The sequence below is a fragment of the Glandiceps talaboti genome, chromosome 6 (assembly GCF_964340395.1).
Source record: "Glandiceps talaboti chromosome 6, keGlaTala1.1, whole genome shotgun sequence".
In the NCBI taxonomy this organism is placed as follows: Eukaryota; Metazoa; Hemichordata; class Enteropneusta; family Spengelidae; genus Glandiceps; species Glandiceps talaboti.
Window position 1 is genome coordinate 25799264 of NC_135554.1, and position 13722 is coordinate 25812985.

General features: G+C 35.9%; 1 protein-coding gene across 3 annotated transcripts in view; it reads right to left on the minus strand.

The window, feature by feature from the left end:
* Window positions 1-517: 517 nt before the first annotated feature.
* Window positions 518-13722, minus strand: part of LOC144436105 (peroxiredoxin-like) — a 39859-nt gene continuing 26654 nt past the window's right edge. For all 3 annotated transcript variants that reach the window (XM_078124796.1, XM_078124794.1, XM_078124795.1), the window contains exons 3-7: window positions 10812-10848; window positions 5132-5248; window positions 3168-3290; window positions 2223-2353; window positions 518-1738 (exon numbers count right to left, since the gene is read on the minus strand). In XM_078124796.1, coding sequence (XP_077980922.1) covers window positions 1650-1738; window positions 2223-2353; window positions 3168-3290; window positions 5132-5248; window positions 10812-10848 — 497 coding nt within the window. In that variant the 3' untranslated portion in view covers window positions 518-1649. The remainder of the gene's footprint in view (window positions 1739-2222; window positions 2354-3167; window positions 3291-5131; window positions 5249-10811; window positions 10849-13722) is intronic.

Sequence of the window (13722 nt, forward strand, 5' to 3'; positions counted from 1 at the left end):
TTCACTGTCTCATATCACACATACGTTAACATCCATGCATGCACATATCAATGCTTACATATATACAAATCATTAAACATGGACAGTTCAGACACACATGCACATACATACTTACATACATACATACATACATACATACATACATACACACACACATAAACACAAATGAGAACTGGATGGGGTCTCAATAAAAGTCAACTCAAATTTCCAAAAGTTCTGTCTAGCTTTCACCCTGTTTACTGAGCATCAACAGGTCATCACATACACACACATATATGTATGTTTACATACATACGTATGTACGTACGTACGTACATACGTACGTACATACACACACACATACGTATGTACACATGCATAAATACATACATACATACATACACACATTCGTACGCACATACACATGCTCAGTGTTTTGATCACTCTCTCTTTCAAGGAAGTCTTGCATGTCTTTTTCTGATTATGGTGTAGGAAATGGTAAATATACAACTCATAGAGAACAGAATTGATTTCACCAATGATTTTATTCAATCAGAAACAAACTTGAACAAGTAAAAACATCAGTCTCTACCACAATGCTGTTGTAAAGATAATAACATTGGGCATGGATAAACATGCATCACCCTGGTAAAGTTATGTATTACTGTGTACATTTTAGACTAGTGTGTGCTACAACTAAACAACCAGCAAGCTACACTAGCTGCAACTTGAATATTTTTTGAAACTGATTTGTTGAATATAACGACTTAAATCATTATATTGTATACCTTGAACAGTACTGAATCACTTGTGAGTAAACATATTTGTTTAGCACTACAGTTTAGTATAGTGAAATACATCCAATCAAATTGATTTTTGGGGTCCAAGAATCAGTGCCATTAATGAATCACAATTTCAACTTATTACTCTACTACTTCTAGATAAAATAGACCTCTAATTGACATGTACAGTGTCTAATTATTGGTATTTTAACATTTTTCAGTTAAGATGTCAGCTGGCTGTTCCAAGAAAATAATACTCCCTTTACAGCTAGTGTAGGTTTAAGAGTCTGAGTTCTTACATCATTTTATCATTTTATACCAAAACAAACCCTTTGCTTCCTTACTATTCCCCATCAACTATAAATTTTATTCCTCAAACTTGACCAATCAAATGGCAGTACACAAGACCATGTGACAATAACAATATGCAAAACCAATGCTATGAATGTATTATGATAAAACTGTTTCCATGTTTGAAATCTAACTGTTACAAATCGAAAACTCTTATACATTTTCTACCGTATGAAATCCTTGTCAGGATATTTTCAAGATCTATAACTCTTTAATAAAACCTGTTAAGAAAATCTGACGGCCGAGTAATAGCTCTTTGATAAAGTAATTCCTTGAATTGGCAGTAAGAAAATTAATAATCAAGAGAATTGGAGGCTGGAGCAAGAAGCAGGCTAGCTACTCTATTAAATAATAAAAACAAAACAAAGGAAAGGCAAGCTTGGCCTCTAGAGGGTGCTAAACTGTGCGGTAGGAAAGTATAAAATTACAAACATAAAGCTAGTAATAACCTTGTCTAGTATACCATGGAACTCTGCAGACGATATGTATATATTTCAGGGCATACTTCAGAAATGTTTAGTCTTTCATGACATCCCATTACTTTTGTTTTGAAAAGTAGTCTTCGATACTCTTTTGGTTGTCCGGCTTCATTGTATCATCACCTGGTTTCCAGCCAGCTGGACATACTAAAAGGACATTAACAATGGTTATTGGTTAGTTTTATTGATTTTAAATTCATGCAACTAAATGCGGTGTGAGTAAATACGGCATCATAGAACACCTCAATGCCTGACAACATGGATATGTTTTTGGTACACAGAGGTTAACTTTGTGAATTGAACAAGTTCTCATACACAATGTTTTCACAAATGATGAAAGAAAGTTTTACCTTTTTTAATCTTTTAATGCTTAGCACCCTATTGCATGGATGTAATCACCTAGACTAAATAACAACAGGTGAATAGTGAAAAACAGGGTAATGATAACTTACCTACTTTTGTCAGAATTTTGATTACATTACAGCATAGTGACTCAAGTTAATTGTCAAGTACATAATATACCTACTACTCTATGTTTCATGCAATATGTATATACTTCTACAACTAATTAGCATTGTATGAGAGTTTGCTTGTAAACTTATGAGAATTCAAGTTCTGGTAGCCGCCTTACCTTCACCATATTTGTCTGTAAACTGGAATGCTTGCACCAATCGTAATGTTTCATCCACTGAACGTCCAACGGGCAAGTCATTAATGGTAACTTGTCTCAAGATGCCTTTATCATCAATGATAAATAATCCACTGAAATAGACAAACATACCAGTCACTATTTGACAAAATTTACCACGGATGACTATTCAAGCATCACCGAAACCAACATGACAAGAGGGCGCTCACTAAAACTTGCAAAATCTACAGTCAGACTGGAAATATTTCTTCTCACAGTGCATCATATGATCTCAATGGAACAATTTACCAGAACACATCATCCAAGCCAAAACTATTGTGGACTTTAAAATTAGACTGGACCAGTACATGAACACTACAATGGATTATGTCTTTGAGGCTTTCTTCCCTGTCTTGCCATGGACACTAAAATCACGATGTATTAGTTACCCACTTTGTGACTACAGTCACTTTTCACAAAATTCTCACAAGAGGGCACCCCACATTCAGGCAAATAGCAGCTAAAACTCTGGTCATGAATACCTTCTTGTGGTCAATAAAACACATCAAGTTAAGTCCATGGGTTCCTAAAAATTACATCATCTCAAACAAATAAGCTGACATATTCTGACTGGCTAAGAATGCCATTGACATTAGCCTTGACATGCTGGGAAATGGGGCGTTCTCAAAGGAGGCCTACAGTACTTAACTATTGTGGCGCTCACTTTTTAGCTTCTGAATAGCACTCCTAGTGTCAAAAGTATATAATCTTTTGTCTTTAAAAAGGCGGATTTTGGCATATTTCATTACAAATTGAAAACACATTGTACGAAAACATTGTTTTGGAATATCACTAACATTTCAATTTCAGTGCCCATTCATTTGATTGATAAAGAGTGTGTGTATAACATTTCTTTGAATTGTATAAATTTGAAACATGTAAACTTACCGTAAAGCAACTCCTTGATCTTCTAATAGCACACCGTAATCTTTAGAGATCTGTTTGGTAAGGTCAGCCAAGATTGGGATGTTCATTGCTCCCACACCTCCCTTCTTGCGTGGTGTATTTGTCCTATAAAATTCAAACAATCGCAAAATATACATACCATATTACACTGACAAGAATAGTGACAAGACAAACTTCTGTAGTACCATGGTAACTTATTTAAATTCTAAATATGTTTTATTGTTTTATATGCAAAGCTAACACAACAAAGGAAATAAAAATACCCAGGGATAAATAAAATACAAAGGGATTTGTTGGTTAATCTGTTTCGATCAAAATAATCTCAATTAACAAAATCAGCAAGTCATTAGGATGAGACTTAGCCCCTACATGAAAGGGATGCGTCTCTGCTGTGTAGGGTCTATGGTTGAGACCGACAGGGATGCGTCTCTGCTGTGTAGGGTCTATGGTTGAGACCGACAGGGATGCGTCTCTGCTGTGTAGGGTCTATGGTTGAGACCGACAGGGATGCGTCTCTGCTGTGTAGGGTCTATGGTTGAGACCGACAGGGATGCCTCTCTGCTGTGTAGGGTCTATGGTTGAGACCGACAGGGATGCGTCTCTGCTGTGAAGGGTCTATGGTTGAGACCGACAGGGATGCCTCTCTGCTGTGTAGGGTCTATGGTTGAGACCGACAGGGATGCCTCTCTGCTGTGTAGGGTCTATGGTTGAGACCGACAGGGATGCCTCTCTGCCATGTAGGGTCTATGGTTGAGACCGACAAGGATGCCTCTCTGCTGTGTAGGGTCTATGGTTGAGACCGACAGGGATGCGTCTCTGCTGTGTAGGGTCTATGGTTGAGACCGACAGGGATGCCTCTCTGCTGTGTAGGGTCTATGGTTGAGACCAACAGGGATGCCTCTCTGCTGTGTAGGGTCTATGGTTGAGACCGACAGGGATGCCTCTCTGCCATGTAGGGTCTATGGTTGAGACCGACAGGGATGCCTCTCTGCTGTGTAGGGTCTATGGTTGAGACCGACAGGGATGCGTCTCTGCTGTGTAGGGTCTATGGTTGAGACCGACAGGGATGCGTCTCTGCTGTGTAGGGTCTATGGTTGAGACCGACAGGGATGCCTCTCTGCTGTGTAGGGTCTATGGTTGAGACCGACAGGGATGCCTCTCTGCTGTGTAGGGTCTATGGTTGAGACCGACAGGGATGCGTCTCTGCTGTGTAGGGTCTATGGTTGAGACCGACAGGGATGCGTCTCTGCTGTGTAGGGTCTATGGTTGAGACCGACAGGGATGCGTCTCTGCTGTGTAGGGTCTATGGTTGAGACCGACAGGGATGCGTCTCTGCTGTGTAGGGTCTATGGTTGAGACCGACAGGGATGCCTCTCTGCCGTGTAGGGTCTATGGTTGAGACCACTTTCTGAGATGAATGTCCAGCTTGTTATTAAGTCTTACAAGCTACAATTCAGTTGCATATAATTTCTTAAGAAGTAAAATAACTTATTTAACTTTATAATCTTAAAAAAAAAATGATACTGCACTTGCATGTGTTCTGCAACTTTGGGGATTTCCTGCAAGGGTTGGTGGGAAAACTTTGCAGGAAATGACATCACATTTACCACTGTCCATGACAGGAACAAGCCATTAGCCAAGCAAGTGGACTTGTTATCAAAGAGTACCAATATTTACAAATGTGATGATGGGCTCTTACATAACACAAGTAAACAGCTGTAAGATCATTTCTAAGGAGTTAATCAAATGAGGCAAAGCTATTCTCTGTCTTATATCAGTTGTTATCAATTTTATTAGGCTATTATAAGTAATGCTGCAAAGAGCTTAAGAGATACAAACAAAGTTTATGACACCCAAGTTCACCAGGCAAACCCTCAGGATTGTAGCACTTGGACGGCTAATGGCTTGAGACTGTCATGTCTATGTCTAGACAGACAACTACTTACCATGCTAGATGGGAAAACTGGGAATCAACGGAGCAAGCTAACACTTCACAGTTGGTAGCACGGAATTTATCTGCAGCATCACTGAATGCTATGATTTCAGTTGGACACACAAAGGTACTGAAACAAAACAAGGAATAAAAAACAAATTATTTTAATTATTGTGTGTGTGTGAGAAAGAGAGAGAGAGAGAGAGAGAGAGAGAGAGAGAGAGAGAGAGAGAGAGAGAGAGAGAGAGAGAGAGAGAGTGTGTGTGTGTGTGTGTGTGTGTGTGTGTGTTTGTTATTTTCTGACCTGATGGCAAAATGACTCCTCTGAACTTTTCAACTTCAGCTGTGTTTTTTTCACCTACTTACTGTCCTTAGCAAGAACACTCTATTTTAGAGTGACACATATTAACATAACTACTCATAAATACTCCGGTATTTTCCATTGGCTTTTGATTTCAGTGAGAATGAGTCTAAATAGCAAACAATAAACTATTTCACAGAAGTAAAATAAATATGAGTTGACACATATACAATTACATTTCATTATGAAATTATTATAATCATAAAATCAATATTGCCTATCTTCAATCCCAAGTTGCATCAAATTACCAACATGTTCACAAATATGTATCATCATGTACAAAATTTGACAAAAGCTTAATGTTTCCATGGTAATCTGTCTGTCTATGACAAGTGGTGGGTAGCATCATTCGTATAATATGATATATCTGCCATTACAATTGATCATAGTCCAGGCAGTAAATTGATATTTCTGCATCCATTAAAACTGATCAGGGCTTTATATTGAGATTACCGACACACACCCCCATGAGTAGCAAGGCTATGAGATAAGATAAATGCAGCTAATAGCCATCTAGTTGTGAGTTTATATTGAGGTAGTGCTACTAGTAAAATTTAAAAGAGGATTTGGGAACGTATTACTGTATTTATACAAATTATGTTCTCCATAAGAAGAGGGGCACTAATATCTTTTATAATTTCTGTGTTAGACTCCTGAACAAGGTAACAGGGGTACTGAGCCCACTTGTAATTTCTGTGTTCTCTCTGAACAAGGTAACAGGGATACTGAGCCCTCTTGTAATTTCTGTGTTCTCTCTGAACAAGGTAACAGGGGTACTGAGCCCACTTGTAATTTCTGTGTTCTCTCTGAACAAGGTAACAGGGGACCTGACCTCTCTTGTACTTTCTATATTCTCTCTGAGCAAGGTAACAGATACACTAAGCCCTCTTACAATTTCTCTGTTCTTTCTGAGATACTGATACCTCTTGTTATTTTGAGCACATACTTGATGTAGAAAAACTGAATTTAAATCAGTTATCTACTATTGTCAACATGTATCAAAATTGTAAAGAACCCTTTTATCTGTCCTATCTCACATGTCACAAGCCTCATCAGAATATGAAATTATATTTAATGCTCTCATGTAACATTTCTCATTAATAATGTCATATGTTTCCTAGCAAACCATCAAACCATCCTCAAATTACAAATGTGACATATGTTTCATGAAAAAAAATGATGAGGGCTGATAAATTACTTTGTATTGAATTACAGAACAATAGCATCATTGGTGGCACCCTACAAGCATATAGGTCTAATTATTCCTCATCATAAATTATAGGAAGATATGAAAATATCCAACTGAGTGGTCAATCTGTGCTCATCTCATATTCACTCTTTTCCACTACATTCTTGCCATATGCTGTAAAAACAAATTTAAAGTCCCATCCACTTTTAGATGAAAGATGAACTGTGTAAAGGTTGCCACTTTGTTGCTTAGTTACAGTGCAATTACATCATGGGCCAGATCTGTTATAATGGCCACAGCTGATGTGACAACAGCTAAATAAAGACAGATGGTAGTCATACATGTACATAGTGTCTGGAATGTGGATTAACGGCCAGAATCATCAGTGCCGACCGAATTATACTCTCTGTCCAATTGTTTCCGAGATGTTGACTATAACTTAAGTATCCAACAGGAGATAGTGTTGTTTGATTTAGTAGTTGTCTAGTCTAGGATCAGAAAAGTGACTTCATTAATTTGAATGCCATCTCAAAATTGACTAAAAATGGCTGAATACCTAGCAACAATGTGATGGATTGCAATGATGAGATGATAGCTCTCATAAATTGATGGTGCAATTACTCTTATGAAATAGACTACTTTCAATTAGACATGACCACATACAGAGCTCAGTTGGACATTCCTGATATTAGGTCAGAAAACAAAAAGCATGTTTCTGTGTGTTTAGTTTTAGCAGCCGACTCTTAACATTCCGCAAGCAAAAAGGTAAAATTATAATTACTTATTTACCTCTTTTTCATAGCTGAAATGTTCACAGAACAAATAACCTGAAATGTGGTTGTTTTGCAAAAATACTTTCTCTACAGATTATTGAAGTTATATTTGCTCAAGTCTCTTGAGATTTCTTCATTCTTTATTTGAATAAAATATGTTTTCAAACATCAGCAGTATGTTCTTTAGTAAATAACGAACTAAGTGATTGATTGCAAACAGTTGGGCGAGTGTACTCACAGAGACAAGACTGGGAATTTTTTTTAATTGAGGACATTTGCCCTTGCAAAACTAAAAATAATACTCAGTCAATATAGTAGTGTAATTTATATGTATGTGGGGGGTTGGGGTGGGGGTGGGGGCAGAGGGGAATGAAAACCCATGACTTGTACAACAATGTGTAAATATTGAATATCAAATATATAGGGAGGATTTGATGAATATTTATTTCAAATGTGGCAAATCTTTCTGTCATTCTTATTAATAGGTATCTCTGTTCAACATACATGTATAGTGAGTGATACATCTTGTCAGCATGAGTTAAATCTGTCATCAATACTTTCAGTTGGTCAAATATTTTACAATTGTCAATCACGACAGGCTATTACCCTGATGCCATATGCTTGTACTGTAATATCTGTTTACATGTGTACTTCTTTATTCACACTAGTCTGTTCCTTGTGCTGAGATAAATTGTTAGCTGGCTGTACATGTACCTCCCAGCCCTAGTATACCAGGATTAGGAGGTAAAACCAGCTATGTACCTCAACAGTGCAGGAAACAGACTATAGGGTTGGGAGGTACAACCAGCTAATGATGTTTCTCAACAGTGCAGGGAACAGACTATAGGGTTGGGAGGTACAACCAGCTAACTATGTACCTCAACAGTGCAGGGAACAGGCTTTATTTTTGTTGCTTTATTGGGCTAGCTAAAAATGACCTTTCATTGTAAATGATCCATATGATGGCTTGAGTTTAACTTCTATACTTGAAAGTCAGAACTGAGATTTAGCCACGTGAACGGTTTCAGCTACAATTTTCCATTAATTTTTATATAACTTTGGTAGAGTAGATACAATGTATTGAAGTCTATGTGTCAAAGACTACTCATATTTTATGTCCTGTCCTATGCAATTCATCTCAAAAGACTGTAATTCTCCTACTAACTTGTCTTATTATTGGGAAAGGACTCAATAAAATTAATTGTGTAAGTTGATGACATACATGACTTCAAGGATTTTAACGATTGTCTCCTGGGGAGATTCCACATATCAAGTAAGATGTTAGAGAGAAATACTGATTACTGTGAACAGACTTTAAGAGTAACATTTTTTTTGTATATGTTTTTTTTGTATATGTTTTTTATGTTTGTATATTTTAAGAGTAATATGTAATATTACAAATGGCAGTTCAAGAACATAAATAGAGGAATACAAATATTAATTTGAAATATGACATATTAAAATCATAATTTATTAATCTCAAATTACAGAATAGGATTACCAGTAACTAATACATATTTGTATTGGTGCATGTACATGATCAGTCAACTTGTATCCATAATGCAATGGTATGTTAACAATATATTCCACACCAGCAGGCAACCTTTTCCAATTGCTTCCCTGGAGAAACGCATCAAATATTCAGATCAAGAACTGTGTGGTGAACAGCTTTTATTCCCAAGCAGTGCATGAGTAGAATTTTATCTAGAAAAGCTTTACCACTTTTTACAATTTCAGATTTCTATTAAGCCTTTTATGTTTTCAATATTGTGTTCATGATTTTATGTTGTGTTGTGTTTTGTGTTGTGTTGTATTTTGCTGTGCAGTGCTGTGCTGTGCTGTGTTGTGTTGTATTTTGCTGTGCTGTGCTGTGCTGTGTTGTGTTGTATTTTGCTTTGCTGTGCTGTGCTGTGTTGTGTTGTGTTGTGTTGTATTGTGCTGTGCTGTGCTGTGCTGTGTTGTGTTGTTGTGTTTTATCTTGTTAATTGTTTTGATTTTTGCAAGAACACCAAGACATTATTCTACATTGTATTTGATATGATCTATAATATATATATATATATATATATATATATATAATCTGATCTATTATCTATTCTGATCTAATCTATCCATTATAGAAACGACGAGATTGTCATCTTATACAGCTGTATGAAAAGCCAGAGTCCTTTTATGAATTATTACGATCTCTTCATAAAATATTCATTTTCTACTATGTGACATTAAAGAATAGTTTATTATCGTGTTTTTAATTCCATCTGTTGCCAATGGTAACACAACTCATAAAACCTTTCTTCCTACGTTTCAGAAATGGACACTGGTGTGATGCAGAACCTCTGAAAGAGCCATGAATAAATCCTCTTTTGGAGGAAATAAGTGTCAACTAATACACATTGTATTGTCATAGACAGTGCTATATTTAGTTCAGCTAGAATGAATGTTCATAGACTCTGGGTTCATACTTAGTAATGAAAATTTGCACACCCAGTCAAAACATTTTCTTGGAAGCGAATCCAACATTTTTGTTGACATCTCATCAGGATTGTGACAACACTTCATTGTAGTACAACCTATACAATGCTGACAATTAAGACATCAGCAAAAATGTGGGATTTGTTTCCAAGTAATTTTTTGATTTGTGAGTAGAAATTTTATTACTAAATATCTTTAGTTCTGTTGCATCATCTTTCTAATCTAAACAATACATGTATTGTTACCCATGGCAACTGCATCCCACGCTAGGAAGTACATGTCTATCAATAGGATATATATGGACTGCAGGATATACATCTCAGTGTTTCATTTCTAAATTACCTACATGTATAGATTTTCAAAAAAAACGGAAAAAACAAGTACTGTATGCACTACCGCAGCTTCCTTTCTCATACTAATTGGGTCCACAGTAATTTTACCAGCCATTTTAAAGTGACATCCTGCAATGTACGATTGTTTCTCTATTCAAGTATACATGTATCACTAGATAAAGGCAGCCAATGTTTTGAACACGACGGTCTTGGTGGTACTATCTCATTAGTGCAGCAGAGCCAGAGAGATCAAAGGGCATCATACTTTTAAAAAGTTGTATCCAGCTGTACCAGATAACTGTTTATTTACACCCAAACTAATATTATGCCACACATCATATCTTGTATTAGATATCCAGAAATTGCACGTGAAAAGTTTTATAATTTGACCATCATACTTCATTGGATAACGAATTCAAAGTGTTTATTTTTATCAAAATTTTTTCCTGCAGTTTCTCTCCTACTACAGGATTTAATTCAAAACACTGAAATCTGATGAAAGGAGACAAATATTATAATTTATGTTATATACATGGATTGCACAAAAATAGAAATACAATACTTACAAATCCAATGGGTAAAAGAAAAGGACCAAGTATTTTCCTGAAAAATACAAGAGAAAGACAGAAGATTGACATGAGTATTTCATTTTACAACATTTCGATCATCATAACGCAACTTTTTACACCTTTACTTTGCAACAAATGGTTAATTCGCAGATTAGGCCATTCCAGACTGCAAATAGGAAATTTACAATACAGCGCCCTCACTCAAATTGGGGGTCTCATCACCTCATAGTATCGTTTCTTCAGAGCTTTGTCCCTTGGTATTCTGTAAAAGTGTAAATCAGGGATGTTTTTTCTTTTGTTCAGACATTGAGGAAAGCAACAGTGCTCTATGATTAACCAAGTAACCTATACCATGCCTACCCCAAGGTACACACAGACAGAAGTAGACCGTCACCATGGCAAATTTTGGAAAGGCCTACAAATTAAAATACCATTCCCAGTATCCAAACTTTGTTTTTCCAGATCTCACTACACTTGTAAAATGAGCTAGACTTCTGACCAATGTTTTCCATCACAACAGTAGATTGAGTGATTTAAATTTACATGATGACTTATTTGAAACAGTCCAGTTGACAAAATTTATGTTGCATTCTAAACAGATAGTTGGGCTATAGATCTAGAGTCCTCTACGTACAGGAAATGGATGTTCTCTTCTCCTGCAGGAATCAACTCGGTATTTCCATCTACTTTGCTGTACTTAGGCCAAATAAAACTGCTGTGGTCTCGATCACAAGGCTTTCAAAATGGGATGGTTTGGAAGTGATCCTTTAAATTGGTTGTTCGTTTGTTTCTGTTCATTTGTTGTTGTTTATTTATTGTTGTTGTTCGGGGGGGGGGGGGTCATGACAAGTTCCTTTTTGAGTAATTTTTGCAAATTACCATTTTTCATGTTTTCATGATAGTTTGCTTTATACTAAATAGAACACAGATTGGCAGGGTAAAACTAAGTAGTGTTCAGTAATCTCAACTACACCATCTTAGTTTATTTAGCCTTATCAGTACTTGCATGTGTACTAGCCATATCAAAACCATTACAGCGATTGTATTCAATGCAATATAATATTTCAAGAGACAGTAGTGCTATTATAGGACACAGGAAACATTGGCACATATTCAAGTAAAAATTACACAAAGTTTGCTCCATGGAAAAATTGAATATTAGTATCAGGGGGTGTAGATTACAGCCTGTAACTGGTAAAAACCACAGGATTCTTTCATATTTCACCTATTTACCAACTACTGTCAGTAAATTCTTCATTGATTCAATAAAATATTTCCATCTACTTTTTGAGCTTGTTAGCTGCAGTCAGTTCAATTAGGAGAAATGGACTTGTGATTGGTAAAATTGAGTTTGATAAAGAGTCCGTTAAAATCTTTACTACCAATATTTAATTTCTGAGATTTTCAACACACTGGTAGAATTAGCTACATCCCTGGTCAATGTTTTCATCATGTCTTGGAGTCATGCAGGTTATTTCAAAAGTTCAAAATGTGAAATTGTTTTGCTTCTCTTGTGGACAGGGAAGTGAGTATTGTTTTAATTGAGTTTCTTGTGGTTTGCGTAAATATTGTTGGATCATAAGAATGCGAAGACCCACTTATTTTTGTTTTATTTCATTCTATTTTTACTATTTTACTAATAATTATTTTCTACACACTTGATAATTTTTACATACTTTTATAAAGTATCATGGTTGTTTTTTGCATCATTTTGCAAAGACCTGTTTTCAATTTACTTTTTAGGTCTTTGTTTTTAGATTATCTGTCTTTGTGTAAAATTATGTTTTTCTCTGTTTTTTAATGGTTATTTCTGTTTCAATATATTTCTGTTCCAGAGTAGTTATAATTTTCTGTACAATGCTCTGAGACACAACATAAATAAAAACAGTAAACATACACACACACACACACACACACACACACACACACACACACACATACACACACACACACACACACATACATACATACATACATACATACATACATCACTGCATGCATATCTTGTATAATGCATACAATACATCACAAACACATGGCGTCTAATCCTCCAAGTATACTAAATCCAGACTATTTCTGGGTTATTATTAATATAGATAAAACACGACAAAGTTCACAGATGTTACATTAAAACATACACAACATGGATTAAAGTCCAGGGGTGAACAAATCATTTTGTGAACTGGTGGTCCCTGGACCAGTGCCATTAAATATCCAGTGGTTCTGCTGAAAGAATTAGTGGTCCCAGGTCCAGCTAATGTGAAACATTAAATCTTGCCTATGAATCTGTATATTCAGACGACTTTTTAACATAGTTATTAAAAGTAAAGTACTGGTCTGATGGACCAGACAAGTTCAAATTTGTGTGGTCCACCCAAAAAAATTGTTAGTCCTGGACCCAGGACCAGTGGAATTGTTCACCCCTGAATTCCATACAGCATATTGACGATTTTTATCATTTTTCCCCTCTACATTATCAAGATATTGCCAATTCCAGTTAAAGGTTTGTTGTTGACTTGAGCAGAATTAAATAATTTTACATTGACATAATTTTGACATTTACATAATATGGTGTAAGATTAACTATTTGTAGGTTTTTTTCACAGTGCAGTTCAACTACCACCATTACAATGCTGTCTCCTGTCATATTTTGCATAAAATGATTACAGGGTTGACCTGTAGTTTGGTAACATTACAAGACTGATTATTATTATGTATTCTGTAGTTTTCTACACTGTACACTGCAACAACTACCCTTTACAATGTTATCTCCTGTGACATTTTGTATAAAATGATTATAGAATTCACTTTGAGTAAAATAACTGCTTAACACAGACACATTTGTTATGTACTGATCACCGTTGCTAATTTGACTGACATTTGACAAAGACCACTTAAAACTGATATT